Source organism: Paroedura picta, chromosome 7 (genome assembly GCF_049243985.1).
Source record: "Paroedura picta isolate Pp20150507F chromosome 7, Ppicta_v3.0, whole genome shotgun sequence".
Lineage (NCBI taxonomy): Eukaryota > Metazoa > Chordata > Lepidosauria > Squamata > Gekkonidae > Paroedura > Paroedura picta.
The window spans coordinates 72,876,122-72,899,131 of record NC_135375.1 but is presented as its reverse complement, the minus strand read 5'-3'; the positions used below and the strand labels follow the sequence as shown (position 1 = coordinate 72,899,131).

Sequence of the window (23,010 nt, the reverse complement as noted above, 5' to 3'; positions counted from 1 at the left end):
GAGATCAGCCCTGACTGCTCCTTAGAAGGCCAGATCCTGAAGATGAAACTCAAATACTTAGGCCACCTCACGAGAAGGAAGGACTCCCTGGAGAAGAGCCTAATGCTGGGAGCAATCAAGGGCAAAAGAAGAAGGGAACGATAGAGAATGAGGTGGCTGGATGGAGTCACTGAAGCAGTAGGTGCAAACTTAAATGGACTTTGGGGAATGGTAGAGGACAGGAAGGCCTGGAGGATCATTGTCCATGGGGTCACGATGGGTCGGACACGACTTCGCACCTAACAACAACAAATGTTTGTATTATTCTATTAATTTTTAAATGTTTTTACAATGTACCAATATCTAAAAAGAAAAGCTCATTAAAGAGACAATAGTCTCTTGAATGAAAGTTGTTCTTAAAATTACAAAAATGAGGGGAAACCAGAACACTGATTATCAGAAACGACAAAAGTATTATGGGAAATGGCAAATTACATCTACATTCCTATTTTATTTTACAATTGCTAGGTTTAATTTGTTTTCTCATCATGATACACACTGAATCCTCACTGGTACCTAGTCTGGATGGGTCTTACTGCAAGTTGGGAGGGAAATATCTCACTCAAATGGAAGTACCGTAATACCATTGGAGAAGCACACCTGGAATAAAAAGAGCTAAGAAAATAATTTTGGAAATTTAATATTTTACTTAGAGGTAAGTCTATTAAATGAACCCTGTAGAAAGGGGTCATTGTGCTGGCCATCAATTGGCTACTATGAAAAATATAGATCCATAATTTGATAAGGCAAAATCACCAGGCTGTGATTATTGTCTCAATATTGTCTCAATACTACGTTCTCTGTTCAAATGACCAAATTCATCTATCTACAAACTAAACCAGAATTACAAACTAGGATTAAATTACGTGTACCATCCTATTTGCATATAAAAAATAAGATGCAATGCATTAAATCTATTAATTTGGATGTCATAGCAAACTGCGTTTTGTTACAAATCTGCAAATTACATAAAATGGTTTGCTCATGACTTCACCTACAGACCTCATATCATGATTGCCAAAATGCACGTAGCAGGCATACAGATGAGAGATTATCGTAGTCCCAATCGCTTTGTGCCACATATCTAACATAGTAATATTCCAGACATTTGGTAATAGTTGCAGAGAGGTGGGAAATTACAACAGCAACAGTGGAAGGAGACTCATGACAAATCCAAAAATACACAGGTGAAAGCTCATTTTAAAGCAATCTGTATGGCAATGCTGGCAGCAAAGAAACAACACTTTTCCACCACTACTTGTTCAGCACTACACAGATAAAATCTGTCACATCGGTGCCAACTCAATCTACATTATCAGTGAGAGAGTCAGATAGTGCCAGGATGCTAGCTTGTTCAGATATTTGGAATAGTTTTCAGTTCATTCTGTCTGAGGATGTGGACAGGATCTAGCGTGGCCAGTACTGGGGCTGGGAAATCCCTGAAGAATGGCAGGGGGGGGGAGAGGAGGGGTTACCGTGCCACCTTCAAAGCAGCCATTTTTTCCCAGGGGAACTGCTCTCTATCAGACCAGTCATAATTCCAAGTCTCCACTTACCACCTGGGCTGGCAACCCTAAAAGGATCCTTTGAGGTTTGAGGCCTACCATCTGCTTGTGTCATTCTTCCTAGGTTCTTAAATCTGCTGGGGGTGACTAGGTATAAGTGGTAGTTTGCACCTCCTTGAGAGGGAGGATGGTTCCTCCAGTCTTAAAACAGGCTGTAATATGTAAACTACTGAAGAAGGCTATCCTGGACCCAGAAGTTGTAAGCTACTGTCATCAAGTCCAAAATGTTAAATTTGTGAGCAAGATGACTGAACAGGTGGTGGGTGAGTGAAGCAGATTATTTTGGATTCTTTCCCATTGGGTTTTAGGCCAGGTTATGGGAATGAAACAGACTTCACTGACCATGTGGATGACCTGATGGCCAAAAGGCATGTGACTCTGTTGATTCCCCTGGACCCCTCAGTGGCTTTTGATGCCATCAATCACAGTATCTTTGTGGACTGCCTTTCAGAGCTGGGGATAGGCAACAACAATCTGCAGGGGTTCCAGTCATAACTGTAGGGTAGGTTTCAGAAGGTAGTGCTCGGGGACTGCTGCCCAGCTCCCTGGCCTTTGGCATCCCACAAAACTCCATCTTGTCCCCTATGCTTTTCACTAGCCCTTCAATGGCTCTGTCCCTTTCTCTGGAACCAGGCACAGAGGGTGGTGGTAGGAGAGGAATTATCACATCCTTATCAGCTCTCTTGTGGGGTCCTGCAGGGAGCAGTCCTTTCCTCCTTATGTACGGAGGCCCAGGTCATGGTGGTAGCTCGTATGGTGTTTTTCATCTGCGCCAGGCAAACCTGAGTGTCCTACCTGCTCCTGGAATGCTTGGCCACATTAATCCACACAACGGTCACCTCTAGACTGGACTTCTGTAACTCACTCTACACAAGCCTGCCCGTGTCCTGGAAACTCCAGCTAGTCCAGAATGGAGTTGCTAGGACCCTCACTAGGACACCATGGAGGGCCCATATCCAGCCTGTGCTCGAGACAGTTGCACTGGTTGCCAATTCTGGCTCAGATCAGGCTCAAGATTTTGGTATTGACCTTTAAGGCCATTCGCAGCTTGGGCCCAGCCTATATGATGGACCGCTTGTCTTCTTATGCTCCCCGCAGAGCTTTTCATCTGAGGGTACTAATCTGCTGGAGGTTCCTGGCCCTAAGGAGATATAAACGGGCTGGACTAGGGCCAAGGCTTTTTCAGTCCTGGCCCCAATCTGGTGGGAGAGCTCCTGGGAGAGCTGAGGGAGACTTGAGTTCTGCAGGGCCTGTAAAATGGAGCTCTCCGCCAGGTCTTGGGTTGAGGACAGAGCCAAGATCAATGTGGCTCCAAGATCCTCTGGCTGGGCATTTACATCTTTGCACTCCATCCCTAGGTTAATCTGCTCAAGAGTTAGGGGGTATTTCAGCTGCCGATCTTGGAAAGTTTGTTGGGGGCTTTTATTGATCCATACAGTTTTATTATTGTAAGCCACCACGAGTCCCTCGAGTGTGGCAGGATACAATCCAACAATAATTAAATGAATAAATAAACCTCTAGGTGAGAGTATCTAGACATCTGGACTGGATTATCACAAACATGTGGATGACACATTCCACCTAATCCCAAGGAGGCTGCAGAAACCCTGAACTGGTACCTGGAGTCGGTTTTAGAGTGGATGTGGGCAACTTGGTTTGACTGGTAGGTATCTGCAGCCTTTCCCGGGCAGAAAAGATATGGCCACTGCAGTACATATCACCATATCACTCCAGTCTTGGCTAGTCTACACTGGTTCCCAATCAGTTTCTGGGCACAATGTAAGGTCTTGGTTTTGACTTTTAAACCCGTATATGGCATGGAACCAGCATACTTAAAAATTGCCTACTCTTTTTCCAATATATTTGGCTGCTATAGTCAACTTCCAACGGCTTGTTTTGGATGTTCCAACCTTCTGAGCTTAGGTGGATGGCAACCAGGGGGGTGGCCTTTCTGAACCCTCATCCCTGCTTTGTTCTTAAATTGTTGTCTGAATGTGTATTTTTAATTTTTTTATTTTTTTATTTATTTTTATTTTTTTTTCTATTTTATACCCCGCCTCCCCCCGAAGGCTCGAGGCGGCTTACATAAACCCGTCCCCTAAAACCATAAAATGACAATAAAAACCAATGATTTACAATAATTGTAACAGCGATGGCGTAGCCTACTCATTTGCTCTCCGCATCCTCATCTACGGTGGGGGGTGACGCTCTCTACCACCAGTTTGTGAGGGGGGGGCTGATCTTCTTTCCGCCCGGCCTCAGTTATAAGCCTGGCGGAAGAGCTCCGTCTTACAGGCCCTGCGGAATGCTGGTAATTCCCGCAGGGCCCTCAGCTCTTCTGGGAGCTCATTCCACCAGGTTGGGGCCAGGACCGAAAAGGCCCTGGCCCTAGTCGAGGCCAGGCGGGCTTCCTTGGGGCCGGGAACGACCAGTAGGTTAGCCCCCGCAGAGCGTAAAGCCCTGCGGGGGATATAGGGCAAAAGGCGGTCCCTCATATATGCTGGGCCTAGACCACGGATGGCCTTGAAGGTCAAAACCAAAACCTTTTATTGTATCGAAGTATATTTTAAATCGGTTTTAATACACTGAATGAAATTTTTTTTGTTTAATGGTTTTTAAAGCATGTTTTTTATTATGTATGGGTTTAATCAGTTTAAGTGTAGAAAGGCAGGGTATACATTTTGAAAATAAAAATATAGTAGTTGATGATGTGCAGTTCTGCACTGGTACAATAATTGTTAAACCCATCCCACAGACAGGTACTGCAAGTCACAGTAGCCACACATGTATTTTCATACAAATGTAGCCCCAAGCAATTCAGAAAAGTTTTATGCTACTTTCAGCACACACCAAAGTACAATGACAGACCAAATTTACCTTTGAACACTGCAGGAGTGTATTATATTATACACTTTGCATGAAATATGGCCTCCCATTTCTGTTCAACCCTACCAAAATCCTAAACACAGCTGCACCCCTCTAAATCCACTGAACCATTATGCAAACAAGAGTGTAACCTTTTAGGCTTATATTGTTCAAGAACAAGAATAATCTTCTACTGTATGTTTCATGATTATATGACAGTGTCTTAAAAACAATAATACTAGATAGCTTTACCTCAATATGCTGGAACATATACGGGTGATTGCATATCTTTCTCAATTGCATGATGGTGTTCATGAGAGTTTTGGCTCCTCCTTTTCCCTAAATAAGTAAATACAAACAAGTTATGCATTTGACTGATAATCTGGAAAGACACAAGGTCATGCTTCACAACAATAAAAGACCCAGTTTGTATATCTGTGCTTCTCAAATTTAAAAGATAGCACATCATGGACATGCGCACATCCCCTTACAATATTCTTTTTCCCTCAACATAGTAGCCTTCAATTTCCTTTGGGAATTTTAACATACCATGTTCCATCCTTCCTTTACCTATCGGTGACATCCTATGTCTGGAACATAACACCATTTTCTAGCTATGTTAACCCATTTGTATCTCAGAAGATTGGAATCAAGACTTGTTTCTTGATGGGGAAAGATTTTGGCTGAGACCTCTGTTCTAAGCAGTACGGATTTCTCACCTTCTTGTCTTTCTCAGAGCCATCTGTAAGGAGGATTCCTTTGGCTTGCATGTGGCGATATAGAATTTTCTGAAGTGCTGACATATCACACTTAATAACATATTCAACCTAGTGTGATAAAGGAGCAAAAACAGTAGTAAATAGAAGGGAGACACACTGCTCACCATACCTGTTGTAAAATGGTTTGGGCTAGGAATCTTTGGGTTCAGGACCATACTTTTCATTGGCCATTTGCAACACCGTAGATTCATTCAGGTGATAAGAAATATTCAGTAGTGCCTTCCCTACACAAACCTTTTCTGGCAGCTGAGATTCCACTTCTTTCTTCAGCCTCCTTAGCAGGAAGGGTCGCAGAACTTTGTGGAGGCGACGAATGATCAAAATAGTTTCCTCCTCATTTAAATCCACCTGCAGGAATAAGATGAACAAAAATTACATGCCCTTAACAACAGAACATGTGCAAGTTGCATCATTTTCCCCAGTATAAATAGATTTATATTGTTTAAATCATGCCAGGTCACTATCTAGTTTAGAAGAATTCAAAGAGGTATTTTTGAAGTACATGAAAGCTGTAACATGGTTATGTTAAGGTAAAAAATATGCCCTAAGTATAAAACAGATTTTACCCTGCATCTATTTAAATCTCTGTGAATTTAGGTTTAAATAAAATAGACCAGTACCCTTTCTCCAGTCATGGCAAAGGGGGCATTGAACCACTGTTCAAAAGTGCTGCAGCTCTTAAAAATTGTTGGAAGGAGGAAGTTAAGAAGAGCCCAAAGTTCAGGCAGTTTATTCTGCAATGGAGTTCCAGTCAAGAGAATCCGTCTTGGGGCCACATAATGAGTGTTCAACACCTGAGTCAGCTTGCAGTGATGGTTCTTCATTCGATGGCCTTCATCTACAATCATATACTTCCACCGAATCTACAGAAGGACAAACCATTGGCAACAAATCTTTATCAGCGCAAATCAAATAAATCAAATCAAGTCTTTATCTGCCTATGTCAGCCTTTTTCAAGTTTTTGACCATTAGTTAGTTAATTTTTGTTTGTTTGTGTATATAAATCCCCTCCCCCGCTGGAGTAACCCCTCCAGAGCTCTGGAGTAACCCTGGGATTACTAGAAACCCTTGTTGAGAAAGACTTCATAGCATTCTACTCCACCAAGTTTCCTCCCTGCCCCCAATCTCACCCCACATTCCCAACCCACAGCTGGCAACCCTACCAGTAATGGGCTGCTGCCAAATTCAGGCCTTGAGCTCTGATATCCCCGGCTGCTGGAGATATGAGCAATGGGCCCAGCTAGGGTCACCAGTCTCCAGCTGTGGCCTGGAGATCTCCCAGACTCACAACTGATCTTCAGGTGACAGAACCTGTCCCCCTGGAGAAAATGCTTGCTTTTGGAGATTCCATTGTATTATATTTGGATACACCAGTCTCCAGGTGAGAGACCTCCCAGAATTACAACTGATCTCCTCAGCATTATACCTGCAGAGGTCAGCCTCCAGGCGGGACCTGGGGATCTCACAATTTTAAAACTGGCAGTTTGGAAGGAGGGATTGCATACCATTATACTCCACTGAGTCTCCAGATATTTCCCAACCCAAAACTGGCAATCCCCTCCCCCCACCGCAACCAGGCCTGAAGGGAAGATGTGGTACACGATGGATTGGGGTGCCAAGCTGCCATCCAGGGCTTTCCCTCCTTCCCCTCTCTCCCTTACTGCTAGTGGTTCAGCAGCAAAGTAATTCTAGCCCTCTGAGGTTTTCTGGCCCCAGCGGAGGCCTGAGGCGGGAGCTGCAGCAAGTTGGTGAGGAAGAGGCAGAGAAGGACAAACACCCACTGTGACCAGGCCTGAAGGGAAGGCATGGCGCAGGAAGGACTGGATTGCCGAGCTGCAACCTAGGGTTGGCCCTCTTCCCCCTCTCCCCCCTTATTGGTGGAAGCTTGGCGGCAAAGTGCCTCCAGCCTCCTCCCCCCCCCCCCCCCCGATGGCTTTCTGGGCCCAGCAGAGAGGCAGAGGGATAAGCTGGAAGCTGTGGCAAAGAGAAGTAGGAAGGGAAGGAAAGCTGCTACTGGTCCTGTGGGCTGCCTTTCTTCACCACTGTACACTGAGGCAATCATATTAACAACATTCCTTTAGTGGAAGCAGCTTCAGGTATTATTCCAGGAAAGTTCAGCTCCCAGGATGACATGAGAAATACAGCAGAATCAGTGCAACTGTTGGAGCTCAAGTCCTTTTAACACATTGCTAATTAAAAGAGTGGAAGTGCCATACTGAGTGCAAAAGAATGATGAGCTGTAAGGCTTTCCAGATCCTAAACTATTAGTATTTTATTAAGCGAGCCAAAAAAGTATCATTTGAAGCTTCCAGAACAAGTAAAATAATTTTTGTGCCTAGAATATGCACATTTTCTTTAAGGCCAGCCAGGAGAAAGAGAAAGCAGTAAGAGACCTGGATTTAAAAAGGTGATTTTTAGTGAGCATATGAAATCTTTTAAAGAAATGTCCATGCATTGATGTTTGCCAAGTGAGCTTGGGGTTATATATCTAACAACTGAAACTGAGCTCCTTTACCTATGCATTTTAAATACCTCCATTTCCACTGAACCAGCAGTTCCTAAAAGATTAGCCCTCACATTTTAGAGTCTATTAAGTTATTTAGGAGATATTTAGATCAAAGGAGTCCTCTCTAGCTATTTGGGTTTAATGCACAACTGATAATGACCACAAAAATTTCAGTCTAGTGTCTATTATCTTTCCACATCTGGAAAGTGACTACACAGCCCGACTCCTTTTTTTAAAAAAGCATGCTCATCTCTCCTCAGAAACAAAGAACTACAGAAGAGCTGTGGATAAAAATGGAATAGCAGGGTTCCAGGATAAATGTTATTAGGCAGAATGATGGAGAAACGGCTGTGTGGTATTGATGGGATCCACAGGTAGCAAAACCATTCTCTCATCTGCAATCCTGAAAGTGCCACTGCAGGAGAGGAGAATCTGAATGGGCTGGAAGAAAGGCCTAACACCTCAATTCAGGCAAAGAAAAACATGGAACTGGCTTAAAAAAAATAGTGATCATGGATGCTTTATCAGGACTCTTTTTGCCAGGTAGAATTCTAGCTACAGGGAAGGGAGGAAATACAGAAGGGAAGAAAGTATATAATTAAGAAGATTCCAAAATACCACACTACCTTAGCAAGTATATGCTTGTCCTTTATTATATACTCGTAAGTGGTCAAAAGAACATTAAATTTTCCACTACGAAGCTGAGGAACAAGAGATCGGCGCATAGCGGGTGTGCCCTGAATGAGAAAGGAAACAAAACATTTTCGAATTACACATCAGCAGGATAAGGATATACTAAGAAAGCATGCCAAGTAACAAAATGACACTGACACATTTGTGACCATTCTAAATCCTTCACAGATGACAAATATTTAAAATATGTATATATAATTACATTGTCCTCACAAACAGAAGATGGACAGAAATATTTGTTCAAATATTTATACAGCAGGCAGTCTCATGCCCTTACACCTGCTTGCTTTCACAAGAATAGTCATGTCTGAACTAGCCCAAGATAAAGCACTCAGGAATACAGAAATGTACATTATTTATTATTTCTATCACTCCCAACAGAATGCCATGGGATGTGAACATTTGCTACTGCATTTCAAAACATGGATGTTGTTATGGTCTATTACTGATCAAGTAATTTTAAGTTCATCAAGGGAAGAGAACTCAATGCCCAATTGTATATATCGTAATCCTAAATATAAATAAAATCCAACCTTGTAAGAAATTTTCACCACAGAAGGGGCCCATTTGTCAAATTCATAAGTCCAGTTGGATAAAGTCCTATGTGAAAGATGAAAAATGTGAAACATATTAAAAATAATTTTCTAATAATATCAGAATCTGTACTAAATATGTTTAACAGAGATAAACATTTATAAATTCTATAGCTCCATTTTAAAACAATAACATGGAGGCTGTGTGGAACTCCTTCAGGTGTTACAGGACAAACTTTCATAATCAAGTCAGGGAAAGCTGGCTGGTTTTCAGCTCAGTTTTCTTCAGGCCAATTAAATCAAATGAATTGCTTTAACGGTTATCCAGTATTGGTGTGGTGTAGTGCTCAGACTGCTGAACTAGGCACTGTGAGATATGGGTTCAAATCCCAAACCTGCTATGAAGTTTGCAATAATTGTCAACCATTCAGCCAAGCCTACTTTGGTCCATCTTACAACGGTGTATCATGTGGGGACCACAGACAGGGCTTTTAAAATGGTGGCTCCATGCCTTTGCAACACCTTCTTCTTTAATGTTCCCCTGGAGCCAACATTATTTTCCTTTCCGTTGTCAAGCTTTCTTTTTACACAGGGTTTTAACAGAGAGGGTCCCTCTTTGTAGCTTTTATGGTCTGCATATAGACCTCAGGCTTCTCAGTTTAGTTTTATGTCTCTGACTTGTTTTCATGCTGTTGGTCTTGCTTTATGAAAAATGACAAGTATAATATGCAGGTAAGTACAACATCCATGACTTATTTGTTGTATCTGAAGTCTCTGATTAATGGATTCAACAAGAAGTCTTTTCTTTAGCCTTGTTTGGGAAACAATGACAAAAGATACAAAATCTTTGGGCATATTGTTAGATTGTATTTTTTATAATTGCCAGGAGGGCGACCAAAAAATGTTATAAATAAATAAGGTATCCCCTGTGCAACCACCGGGTCATGTCTGACCCTTGGGGTGACGCCCTCTACCGTTTTGATGGCAGACTTAATACGGGGTGGTTTGCCAGTGCCTTCCCCAAATAAAATAAATTAAAAAATGGTTACATCTTTCTAATCCCTATAATTCTAAATACAAGTTTGAAAAATATTATTTGCTAGCCGATGACTGCAATTAAAGATTTGATTTGAAAGAGTATTATTATTGTTATTGTTATTATTATTAATGCCACCATTACTGGCATACAGCAAGGATATGAAATAATATTATTTAAAATGGTGAAAATTCAAAATTCTAAAACAAAACCACATTCAGCTTTTGGAGAAGGCCACACTATTACTCCTCTCTCTGTCTTCTACTGCCTTGGTTTCCTGGGCATAAGATGAACTCCATCTGACTTCAAGATGCTACTCTGCTTGGGGTGGCACTGCAAGGCATTTACCTTGCTATTTCGTTGTTTTTAATCTCCAGTAACCTAAATAGTGCATCCACAACAGATTATGGTTTGATTTACTAACAGTTTTATCATTCATTCTGATAACAACATTTGTTCCATAACTAACTGTAAAAGGGCATTATCAATTCTATTAAGACTAAACCTAAAGAAATACCTTCCTGCAGATGCGCAGCTGAGAATAATAGTATTCAAGTTTGATGTTGTTGCTAATATTGATGCAGTTATTAAGTTTATGTTGTATCTGTCATATTGGATTTCACATTCCCTGTGAAATGCCCTGAGCCTCAAGAGAGGGATGTATAAAAATAAAAATGTAAGAAATCAAATTAAAAATAATAAACAAAAAAACAAAATAAATAGTCCTAGGACCACTTTCCTGGGAGTGAAATCCACTGAATCAACTACAGTAGGATTCTGATCAGACCTGTTTAGGTGTCCTCTCTAAACCCATGTATGCACATGTGACTGCATTTCAATCCATGCATGTTTACATACATATATATTTGCATATAAGTCCAGAGCTATGGTGCAAATGCAAAGACTGTTACTTAGCCAGTATCTGAAGGTAATAATTGCAACACCTAGGCAATCAAGTGTGCTATAATGGGGAGTGGAAGGCTGGGTCATCATTTAGAACTGCCTTTTCAAAGGAATTCTTTCAACAGCGTTAGGGGAAATGTTATTCATGCCTTACAAGACAGAAAATTTTCTCTCTTGCAATCACAGCAGGAACAAGCTATAGTGACTAAATAATACTCTAAAGCTTGCCAGCTAAGTGCTTCTATCAGCCATCTGGTCAGCAGTGCCAGATAATCCATGTGGGAAGAAGAGGAGATAATCACAGACTAAATCCAGAGTATACACTCCGCTCAGCTTCTCTACATGCTTCATCTAGCCATTAAGTGAAAAAGTACACCCTGTTAATGAGCCAATCTGCATAGCATAAAAAATATCATTAGGAGGAGTTCATCAACTTACGAGAGGGGAACAATGATGAGATAGGGGCCATTGAGCCTTTTGTGATCCATCAGATAAGTGATGAGTGCAATAGTCTGTATGGTCTTCCCGAGCCCCATTTCATCAGCTAAAATTCCATTCAAATTGTTATTATACAGAGAAACCATCCATTCAAGACCCTGGATCTGAAATGAAGAAGCTTGCTTCAGTTATCTAGTATCCATGCCCACTTTAATAGTCCAAGCAAATTGTAACATCTCTGACCTAGGTACTTCTCAGCCGAAGATGTGTTTGTTGCAGTCCATGCAATTGAAAAGGCAACACAGAAAAGTTCCCTATACAAGGGAATGCAGGCCTGAATAGAGAATGTGTGTGTTCCTAAAACTGATTTAGAATTTGGCCATCAGCCTCCTCTTTTTATATGGCATCAACTGAGATATACTTTGGAGTCCACAGTTCATGCATACCTTGATTTTAGATTTTTCCTCAGTCTCCTTTTAGAACAGCCCTGCCCTTCATACTGCATGTGGCAACAAACCTATCCTGAATATTCTTCATATATTAAAAAGAGTTTGATGCCATGATTTGAAGAGGATTTGCAAACTCTTGTTAAAGAAGAACCTGAATAACATGAAATGGTTACTGTCAGTGCAGACGCAACAGTAAATCATAATTAAGAGAGGTAAGAGAAGGTAAAGCAGATTCACACCAGAGAGAAAGGAGGAAGTACATTTTTAAAATGGCCCCTGATTGGCAAGCCATGGACTGAAGGGAGCCAGCTGCATGTCCATACTAGACCTCAGTCTGTTATGGAGACAGTGTTTAAGGGGAGAAAGCACTCTGGTAGGCAGGCATCTGGTTCATGACACCATCCTGCATTATGACTGAAATAAATGCTTACATATACAGCTGCGAGGGCGTTCACACAGATTTTTTGGCTGCAGCCAGACCACAAGCCAAGTTCTCAAAAACTGCAGAGGTCAAGAACTTAATGCTCTAAAAAGAGCAAGTTCTTGCACATGTGTGATCTGGCAGCTCAGGAGAGATGGGTAAGCAGGACAGGACAGCCACTGGGTTAAAGATGCACTGAAAGGAATCATAATAAATGGAAATGTCTGCAAATATGAAAGCAGATTCCAGCCGGATGTTTACCTGATAATGTTTTAGTGTGCCATTAATAAGAAGAGAAGACTGCTTCTCAACTCTCTCCGCGATTGCATGAGCCACAGTATAGTAAGACTGAGACCCCCTGGCACTATACTGCATGCTGTATTCATCATCCACATCTTGTTTGGCTGTCCTTCAAAGCAAGTAAACAGATTAATTTGGAACTTCATGTTACTAAAGACTGAAATGTTAGCAAGCAGTCCTCATTCAGACATCAACTGAAAAAAATATATATGGTACTAAACAGGTTCCTTCCTAGAGGGAGCAGACTTTCAAATTAGACTCACTCAATTATTTGTTTAGCATCTCGTTCAGAAACATCTTCACTGTTTGGATCCAAGTGGATCTTCTCATCGGTCTCTTGTCTACTAGAGTCCTCTTCATCGTCCTGCAGAAAAGAACGGTCCAGGTGTCATAACTATTATTAGTCAGAACTAGGTAAAAGCAAAATTACATTTTTTGTGATTATTTGAGTGTTTTATTAAACCAATAGTGCCTTAACAAGCATTGCTAGCACTGTCATAATATTTATGGTAGTTTTATGGGCACTCAGCATCAGAATTTTGAAAATATTGTCAGATCTTCCTTGCCTCTCTGGTTTTCAAAATACTTAAGAAGGAGAAAATTCTCCCTCATACGAGTTCCAGACAGCTGTCATGAACATGACATTTTGAGAGAGTTCCATCATATCATAATATAAGAGGTGAAAAAATACTTCTATAGAGCCATATATATCCATCAAGAGACGACGTAGCACTGTTTTTTTATACCCTGCTTTTTACTACCAGGAGTGCTTTCTCTTATTGCTGCTCTGATTTCCACTTTTGTCATCTACCTGAATGTTCGCATTTCATTGGTTAAAGACAGAAGTGAATGAGAGGTGATACACTGAATACAACTAGGATGTGCCTGATGTTAAGAGCCTTGTATTTGGTATAAATACAGGAGTTCCCCATAAGCATTAACTACCTTATTAACTGCAATTCTGTAGTTAAACAGATTTTTTTTCATTATTGGATTTATTACTCACTGCTCCTGGGCCAGCTGGCTCACGGTGGTTTACATCAAGACTAAACACAATAAGCAATAAATGAAAATAAAACCCACAGGTCCCACCCCTCCAGCCACTCCCCATAAGGCTCAATTAGCCTGACCAGATTCTGTGCCACAGGGTAGATGTCAGATGTTAGCCCAATAAGATGTTCAAGTTTGGAGATTTGGAGAAGGGGCCATATAGATCTTCTTTGGCCTGGACTCAACCAAATACCTAGTGGAAGAGCTCCATCTTGCAGGCCCTGCGGAACTGTGATAGCTCCGGCAGGGCCCTCCGCTTTTCCAGGAGCTCATTCCACCAGGTAGGGGCCAGGAATGAAAAGGCTCTGGCCCAAGCCAGGCATACCTCAGGTGGCCCAGGGATCACCAACCTGTTTAAACTCGCAACGTGAAGAGCTCTGCGAGGAACATAGGAAGTTCAAGCAGTCCCTCAGATTTGCTGAGCCCAGACCATGAATGTCCTTTAAATTAAAAAACAAAACCTTGAACTTGATCCGGAACTCCACTGGCAACCAATGCAGCTGCCTCAACACCAGCTGGATATGGGCTCTCCAAGCTGCTCCCATGAGAAACGTAGCAGCCACAGCTTTTACCAGCTGCAACTTCCAGATCAAGGACAAGGGTAGGCCCATGTAGAGCTCAATAGGCTGTACTCAGTCCAAATCTGAGGTCGTGAACCCAGTCTGTCAGTCTTTTGAGGAGGCAGAAAAAAGAAAGGTTGAATATGTTACATGGATAATCCAAATCCACCTTGCCACAACATTCTTAGATGAACAGCTTACAGTTCCATTCTAAGCAGAGTTAGAATGGACTTAGAACTTTTCTAAGTCCACTAACATCAGTGGGTCTTACAGGAGTGTAACTCTGCTTAGGATTGCACTTTAAATCTGCAGCACCCCATGGCATATGACTAAGCTCAGCAGATCTCAATAAAGGACACAGGATGAGAAAGCCTTACACCTTCAACAGAATCCTGTTCACCTTTTCTTATCCCAGAGTCACAGCAAGGAGTTATCAAGTATTAATCAAAGTACATTTAGTCCCCATTGCTGGTCTGTAACTATGCACATCTATTTTCATTGGTGTTGCTTAACATTGCTTTTTAATACAATTTTGCATAGTGGCTTGATTGCTAAAGTGGCATGACATACCAACAGTATTTCACATTTTCTCCCTCCTATCTGAAGCATCATTGTATTTCAATGAGAAACTGATTTAAAAGATAAACAAATCTACTTATATGAAGATAAAAAAATGATTCCAGTAGATAGGACACTCGCTGTGTTGAACAATACCTGCTTCAATAGAGGTTCTAAAAATGAAACCTCATTGTTTATTGTGATTCATGGCCATTCATAATTGAGAAAAACATGTATTCCTCCACTGCTTAAACATCCACTCTACCTTCCCTGTTAATTAATAGAATTATAAAACAGCAATTTCCTACCCATCACATTGAAAATTCTTGTTTAGAGCAGAAAAGCCAAACAAATTAGCATTAACTTGTGGCTTCTATTATCAGTTACAATACAAAGGAAGAAAATGATACACAAACTTTATTTTAATACTTGTTTACCGCTAATTGTCATGTAATAATATAATACTGCTTATTTTAACGGTTATAGCTCCCTTTCCCCCCAAATTACAATTATAATCTAAAATATATATCTATCAACGTGAGGCATTCACTTACTTCCTCCTCATACTCAGAGCCACTTTCTTCTTCACTGTCTGAACGAGGAGCGACTTCATAGCTGATGGGGAAGAAAGAGATGAGAGAGAATGAAATAGTGAAATGCAAAATCAATGTGCACTTCAAAAAAGCAAAGAATATTCAAACACATAAATGTAAAGCAAAAAAAGTGAAGGGTTTTTTGTTTGTTTGTTTGTTTGCTGTTTTCTGGCTACTTACCCTGGGTTCATTTCTAACCAAGCATCCAACTGACTTGCTTTAGGAGCCTCTGGTCCAAGGAGGACTTTGCCTGTTTCAGTGTGAGTTACTTTGACTGGGAGGTCGCTCATCTGACTGCTCTCATCTATGGGCTGAAGATTAAGGAGAAATGCACAGCTTAATCTGTGGGGAAAATATCTCTATCTGACAAGAACAGTTCATAACCAAATCAGGCTTCAAGGGAAACTTCTCCCCAAATTACAAAACAGATGACACTAAGCATGAACCAAAACTATTCAGGTGTCTGGTTTTAGTATATGATATAGTCCATTAAGTACATTGAGACAAGGTGTCAGGACCCAGAGGGTAGCAGTGGGGAATGAGTTGTCACGTGCCTGTTGACTCCCTTGTGGAGTCCCTCAGGGGGCAGTGCTATCCCCTGTTCTTTTCAACATCTTTATGCACCCTCTGGCCCAGCTAATCCAGAGTTTTGGGCTGGGTTGTCATCAGTATGCTGATGACACCCAGCTCAATCTCATCATGGATGAGCCCCCCCCCTCCGGGAATCATTTGCCAGATGTTTGGAAGCCATGGCTGGATGGCTCGAACAGAGTTGTCTGAAACTCATCCCCTCCAAGACGGAGGTCCTATGGCTGGGAAGGAAGAAGGCAGGACAGAAAGTGCAGCTCCCTGTTCTGTTTTGGATGCAACTGATTACTGAGCCCCAGGCCAGAAATCTGGGGGTGACTCTGGATGCTTCGCTGACCATGGAGGCATAGGTCATGAAGGTAGCCCGCCAGGTGTATTACCAACTTTGTCAGACGAGGCTACCAGTGGCCTACCTGTCTTTAGAACACCTAGCCATGGTGATCCATGTAATGTTCACCTCCAGAATTGATTTCTATAACTTGCTCTATGCAGGCCTGCGCCTTTGTCTCTGATCCGGAAATGGCAGCTGGTGCAAAATGCGGCTGCTAGGGTTCTCACAGGAACACCTTGGAGGACCCATATCCAGCCTGTGATGAAGCAGCTATACTGGTTGCCCATTGCAGCCCGGATCAGGTTCAAGGTTCTGGTTTTGAACTTTAAGGCCCTTTGAAGTATGGGACTCACCTGTTGCCCTATGCCCCTGCAAGACTTTACGTTCTGCAGGTACCAACTTATTGGTCATTCCTGGTCCCTGGGAAGCTTGCCTGGCCTCATTCAGGACCAGGGCCTTTTTGGTCCAAGTCCCAACCTGGTGGAATGAGCTCCTGGAAGAACTGCAGGCCCTGCAGGAACTTTCGATGTTCCGCAGGGCCTGTAAGATGGAGCTCTTCTGCCAGGTCTATGGTTGAAGCCAGAGCATTGAAGACTGGAGTGGCCCCCCTGGAAGATGCTGCCAACTTAAGCACAGAGCATCGTGCTGGTGGTTGTTGGCATGCGCAGTCCCTCTGGTGTGCTGAAGACAGTCCTACCGGGTGTGGGGACGGTCGATAGTTTATACTGCCAAACTTGATTTAATATTAATGGGATTTTTAATGGGGCATTGTTGTTTTTATGTGGGTTTTTTATTACGTGGGTATTTTATTATGTAACTCATCACAAGACGGCTTGCCATGAATGGCAGGAAATATAATAATAATAATAATAATAATAATAATAATAATAATAATAATAATAATATCCAAAAAACATTTATCCCTATTTCTTTGTTGCCATTTATATACATAAGAATGTATTAAAAACTGCACTTAAAGTTCAATATTTCTTAATGACATATAAACAATATTTCAATATACTTAATGACTCTCATGGGGTTAACACTGATCCCTTCCTTTAAAAAAACCCTACTGCTAATGAGTAGCTGAATGCATCCCCTATTAGCTTTCCTCAAAACAAGAAGAGACTTTAAAAAACCACCCTTTTTGTCATATTATCAGCATATGATGCTAACCTATACATGTACACGGAGAAACTTTCTACAGACCTTTACAGCATGCTCATTAGTGAGATAGCTCATTAACTGCAAGGAGACTCATTAAAATCTTCAATTAGTTGTGTCGGGCAAAGTATCTTCCATTAAACCAATTTACTACACATTTTATTACATGCCAAAAGAGACAGTAATATGTACAGCTACTTGTGTATGTTTACTTGATTAGTCAGGATGTACAAATCCAATCTGCAAAATCATCTGTGGAACATGTTAAAAAGTCTGTCTTTATTTGTGAAGGAAGAAAGATAAACAGGGTTGCACTGTGAAATATGAACAAAGTACAGCTGAATCTAGTGTTTAGGCTTTTGGACAACATCATCTTTACAGATATTATTTTGAAATATTATTTCCATCTATTTAACAGAAACTTCCAAATTATGTCATTTATAAGAAAATACTGCACAAGACATAATTCCTTTTACTACAAGATAATTTATTTATTTATACCAAACCTCCATGTGAGACATAGGTCCACACACAAATCATTCCTTCAAAGTTTATATATGGGTGATACAAATTCTGAAGTTTCACAAACAAAAATCCAATGTTATTTTCTATTCAGGGTAGTTTGGAGCTTGGGAACTGATACTTGGAGAAAGTGCATTCTCAGAACATCGACTGGATTTTTGGCCACTTTGAATGGACTGTGCGAGGGAGTCCAAAACAGTTGTAAACAGGAAAGAGGAGGTGAAATGCCCCCTGTGAGGCATTTCACCCCCATATTTGACCATCTGCTTTTGCTACCTCCCTCAAAGGAGCGGAGAGCAAAAGCAAAAGATGATGACGCTCAACTCTTAGGTTTAAATGGAAGCCCCTTCCCAGACAATTCCCACCTTCTCTCAGCCATTGCAAGCCACAGCCAGGAGAAAAGGGAAAAGGAAATCCTTTCCTGGATGATTCCCCAACCTCCCTTTCTCCTGGGTATGGTGAGGTACAGCTGGGAGAAAGGAGGACCAAAAATCACTGGGCCAGCTTGGTTTCTGTGGGGTTTGGGGTTTTATCACATAATGTCTGCAGCTAGAATTATTTATGCAGAGAAACAGAAAAGCATTATTTGTCCAAGCTTAGAAGACACAATGCTAAATCTAAAATGGCCAAATATGCTGCAATGGCAAAATTAATGTCATATTTGAAAAACAGACCACTTTCAAAGTTTGAAGAAAGATTAAGAATCTACTACGAAAGGATAAATTAAATGCATTCTGATAATACCTGACATATGTTGAATTATTGTTATTGTTATGAATTATGGTAGAATCTTGTTTTTGTTTAGTGTGGATTCATTAATTCAAGTTTTATGCCGCTGCTCCCTGTACAGCCAGCCTGTGGTGGCTTACAATATGTGTAAAATACAGTCAAACAAGAGAACAAGAATATAACTTTAAAGCCCTCCTCCCAAACCATCCCACCCCAGTCCCAAATAACCCCCCTTTACCAAGCTTTTCTAGACAATCCTCACTCCCTTTCTCTTGGCCATGGCAAGCCACAGCCAGGAGAAAGGATGTCCTTTTCTGGACAATCCTCACCCCCTTTCTCTTGCCCATGGCAAGCTGCAGCCAGGAGAAAGGGGAAACCAAACTCACTGGATTTAGGTTACAAGGAGATGGAGAGAACTGTGTTAAGAATTTGATGAAGGGGAGAATCTGGATGTTTATTTCTATCCTTTTAAAAATTACACAATGTATAATTGTTCTTAAATTGCTATTCATAACCTCTTTTATGTTTGTCTATACTTTAAAAAAATCTTTAAAAAAGAAAGTAGGAAGTAAAATGTTCCTTGGGATATTTAACCCTCACGTTTTGCTCTCCCTCCTCAAAGTTCAAGTTCAGGCCCATTCCTACTATTTACTTTTCATCCTCAAAAAGATCTGACAAAGTAGTGCTGGTTATTTTACCACTTTAGTATGAAAGCCTCAAATCTTTATTTATTTGTATTTTTATAAGTTACATCACAAAAAATCATAAACCTATATAGGCCCCAATTCTAAAGCCTATACTAAGGCTAACACAGTTTGGATGAATTAGCCATGTTCTTTTTCCTTTGACCTTGCTGTACGCATTTGGATTATGGCCAATGCTCATTATGAACTGAGGGCAATGCCCTCTAAAAAGAAACAAGAATTCTTACCTCTCCATCAGGACCAAGTCCAGATCCCATTCCTTCTGTATTATCTTCTGCCTTCTGTAACAAAATGGTATGGCCAAATTAAGAAAATTAAGAAAACTATGGAAAACTGTCTAGTATGTTGTACTTGCAATGTAGAATCACAGAGTTGGAAGGGGCCATACAGGCCATCAACCCCCTGTTTAATGCAGGATCAACCTACAGCATCCTTGATAAGAACCTGTCCAGCTGCCGTTTAAAGACCGCCAGTGAGGCAACCTCAGGCAACCGATTCCACTGCTGAACTACTCTGTGATTATTTTCCTGCTACCTAGCCGATATCGTTCTACATATGGTTTAAACCTGTTACAATGGATCCTATCCTTTGTACCAACAGGGACCACTCTGCCCTCCTTTGACAACCTTTCACATACTTAAAGACAGCAATCATATCCCCTCTCAATCTCGTCTTCTCCAGGCTGAACATTCCTAAGTTCCTCAGCCTTTCCTCATAGAGTTTGTCCCCAGGCCCCAGATCATCCTCACTGCTCTCCTCTGGACCCTATCAATTTTGTCAACATCCTTTCTGAAGTGAGGCTTTCAGAAATGCACACAGTACTCCAAGTGTGGTCTGACCAATGTGGTATACAGCAGGACTATGACATCTTGTGATTTTGATGTGTTAACACTGCTGATGCAGCCCAAGACTGTACTTGCCTTCTTTACCACCACATCACACTGTCTGCTCATATTTAGCTTATATACTTATGTCTACCTTAGATATGAAGAAGACACAACATGAGATGGATAGACTTAATAAAGGAAACCACATCCTTCAGCCTGGAAATCCTGAGCAAGGCTATTAATGATGATAATACAGTTTTATTTGTAATTCCTCCCTTCTCTGATCAGCTCAAGGCAGGTGACAATAAGCTTAAAACAATAATATAATTGAACATTAAAAATTAAAAATATTGTTGTTGTTAGGTGCAAAGGCGTGTCCGACCCATTGCGATCCCATTCCCCGGAGTCCGTTTAAGCTCACACCGACTTTACAATATTATAACATTTTAAAAACTACCTTCTAATAATTTAGACCTGAAGGCTGGTCAGATTCTGGAAGCAGATGGGTTCTCAGGTAGGGAGGTCAGTATGATGTTCTACCTTGGCCTCAACCATAAGCCTGGTGGAATAGCTCCATCTTGCAGGTCCTAAGAAATTGTTTAAAATCCTGGAGGGTTCTGATCTCATCAAGCAGAGCATTTCACCAAGCTGGGGCTGAGACTGAAAAAGCCTTGAGTCTGGTCAAGGCATGTTTTATCTCTTTGAGGCTAGGAACCCTAAACAGATTTTGGTTTCTTGTTCTTAACATTCCTTTTTTTGGGGGGGGTGTTACAGGGGAAAAGTCAGTTCCATAGATACAGGGGTCCCAGACCATTAAGGGCTTTAAAAGTGAGAATCAAAACCCTGAGCCTGATTCAGTCTCCAATCTGGAACCAGTTCAGCTGGCAAAGTACCGGTGTAATATATACTCTCCACTGGTTCCTTGTAAGGACCTGAGCTGCTCCATTCTGGACCAGTTGGAGTTTCTGGAGTAGCTTCAAGGGCAGCTCTGCGTAGAGCAAGTTACAGAAGTCTAATCTGAAGGTGACCATTGCATGCATCACAGTGGCTAAATCAAGCGTTGATAGGTAAGGTGCAAGCTGTCGTGCCTGGCAGGGGTGGCAATATACCAGGCAAGTGATCTTTGTGACCAAGACCTCCATAGATAAAGAGGCATCCAGGGTCATACCCAGGCTCTTGACAATGATATCGTGTCTCGATGAATCACTGAAAACTCTATGGTTTTACTATAGAGACTCCAATGATGTAAAAGAGGACTGATATTACTTCCGGGTTTCTCTCTAAAGTAACATTACACCATTGGCAACATTTTTTTCAACTCATGCCAACTGCTGGAGTGTTAGTGGGGAATTGTCACTGGGGGCTGCAGACCTCCCACCCCCAGCAAAGACTTGTTGTAACAGGTTCACAGATTAAGCTCAGCCAAACATTCCCTTTGATATAATATTGATTCTGTAGCATACAAAAATGTAAAAACCATTGCTAGAATAAAGAGAATAAAGAGATATATGATACAGAGCAGCCCAGTGGGTAATCTTAAAGCAGCAGCTTGATCTGTGCATGTTACCCTGGTAATTTCCTCTTGCTGTTTTCTCAACACATCCTGGTTCTTGCTCATTACCTACCCTCTTCCTCATTCTAATTTCTTCTACCTCTCATTTGTTCTTTTGGCATGCTTTTTGGCATGTTTATTTTAATCAAGTCATTTCCATTATTCCCTATCCATATCACTAAGGACTCCTTCCAATATAACCTTCTGTACACGGGTCTGATTATCCACGCACTAATTATACACATTATATTATGCATCTACCAGTCTTAAACTACGTTTGTCAAATAACTGGGAAGAGATCTCACAATTCAGAATATTTGTAAAAGAAAATCTGGTTCTTTGTAACTGCCAGAAGATGAGTACATCTTGTATTTGGGTATTGCATGCCAAAGACAAAATGTCATGTAAGGAGCAACCCATAGTTCCCCTTTTCTTGTTATGATTATTCTCTCTCTTCATGCTTAGAAGAAACCAGCACCTTTATTATCCACTACTGAATACCCTGAGCCCTTGGCATTTGTCATTTACAAGGACAATACACTTGGATGAATGAAAACTTCTTGCAGGTTCATTTTATTTTTCTTGCCTTTTCTGCCTCTGGATGGGGCTTCACTGCGGTGCCAGCTCATGCTGTGGCACCAGCAAGGGTTAGGCTATCCCCAAGGGGCTGGTGGGTGACATTCAAGAAAAATACTGGCAGCAGGAGCCACATGGGCTACTTAGAGCAATTTGTTGCTGCTTTTAACAGCAAGCAGCTATGAATGGTGTCTGCCTCCTTGCAGACCCCCTCTTCTGTATTGACTGCTGCTTCAAAGCTAACAGTGAGCCCCGAAATCAGGCCTGAGCTGAAATTCTGCACATTTGCCTCAGTGTTAAAGGGTGGCTCGGAATTAAGAGGAGACACATACGAAGAGGGCACATCTCTATTAGTCAATGTTTTGTCTTGAGCAGCTCTCTCCCCAGAAAGGATTGGGCCCCTGTCAATTACACGAGGAAATGGCAAGACATACATGCCCTTCATAACTACATCCAAAACACCATATGAGGAACTGTCACTACATGCAAAAATGACATGGGAAAAATTACTGTGAAGAAAAGTAGATGAGGCAAATGTAATGGGGGGGGGGAGAATAAGCGAGCAAGTTCTTTATTGAACATTAATAACTCATTCTGAAGATAAAATTGCTGGTGGTTCTAAACAGTCAAATATTAATTTGCATTACATTTTAAAGTTGGGAATACCTTAAATAATAAAAATAATAAATACCCCCCATAACATGGGACTATCTCCCAGATGAGCTGTGC

The 23,010-nt window shown here is 41.4% G+C and overlaps 1 protein-coding gene across 6 annotated transcripts in view; it reads right to left on the bottom strand.

The window, feature by feature from the left end:
* The window catches only part of SMARCA2 (SWI/SNF related BAF chromatin remodeling complex subunit ATPase 2), a 130,707-nt gene that overhangs the window by 50,711 nt on the left and 56,986 nt on the right, over positions 1 to 23,010 (bottom strand). For all 6 annotated transcript variants that reach the window (XM_077344894.1, XM_077344896.1, XM_077344898.1 and 3 more), the window contains exons 11-22: positions 19,554 to 19,607; positions 15,469 to 15,599; positions 15,250 to 15,310; positions 12,791 to 12,891; positions 12,489 to 12,636; positions 11,358 to 11,521; positions 8,981 to 9,047; positions 8,381 to 8,491; positions 5,869 to 6,111; positions 5,483 to 5,596; positions 5,189 to 5,296; positions 4,722 to 4,808 (exon numbers count right to left, since the gene is read on the bottom strand). In XM_077344894.1, coding sequence (XP_077201009.1) covers positions 4,722 to 4,808; positions 5,189 to 5,296; positions 5,483 to 5,596; positions 5,869 to 6,111; positions 8,381 to 8,491; positions 8,981 to 9,047; positions 11,358 to 11,521; positions 12,489 to 12,636; positions 12,791 to 12,891; positions 15,250 to 15,310; positions 15,469 to 15,599; positions 19,554 to 19,607 — 1,389 coding nt within the window. The remainder of the gene's footprint in view (positions 1 to 4,721; positions 4,809 to 5,188; positions 5,297 to 5,482; positions 5,597 to 5,868; positions 6,112 to 8,380; positions 8,492 to 8,980; positions 9,048 to 11,357; positions 11,522 to 12,488; positions 12,637 to 12,790; positions 12,892 to 15,249; positions 15,311 to 15,468; positions 15,600 to 19,553; positions 19,608 to 23,010) is intronic.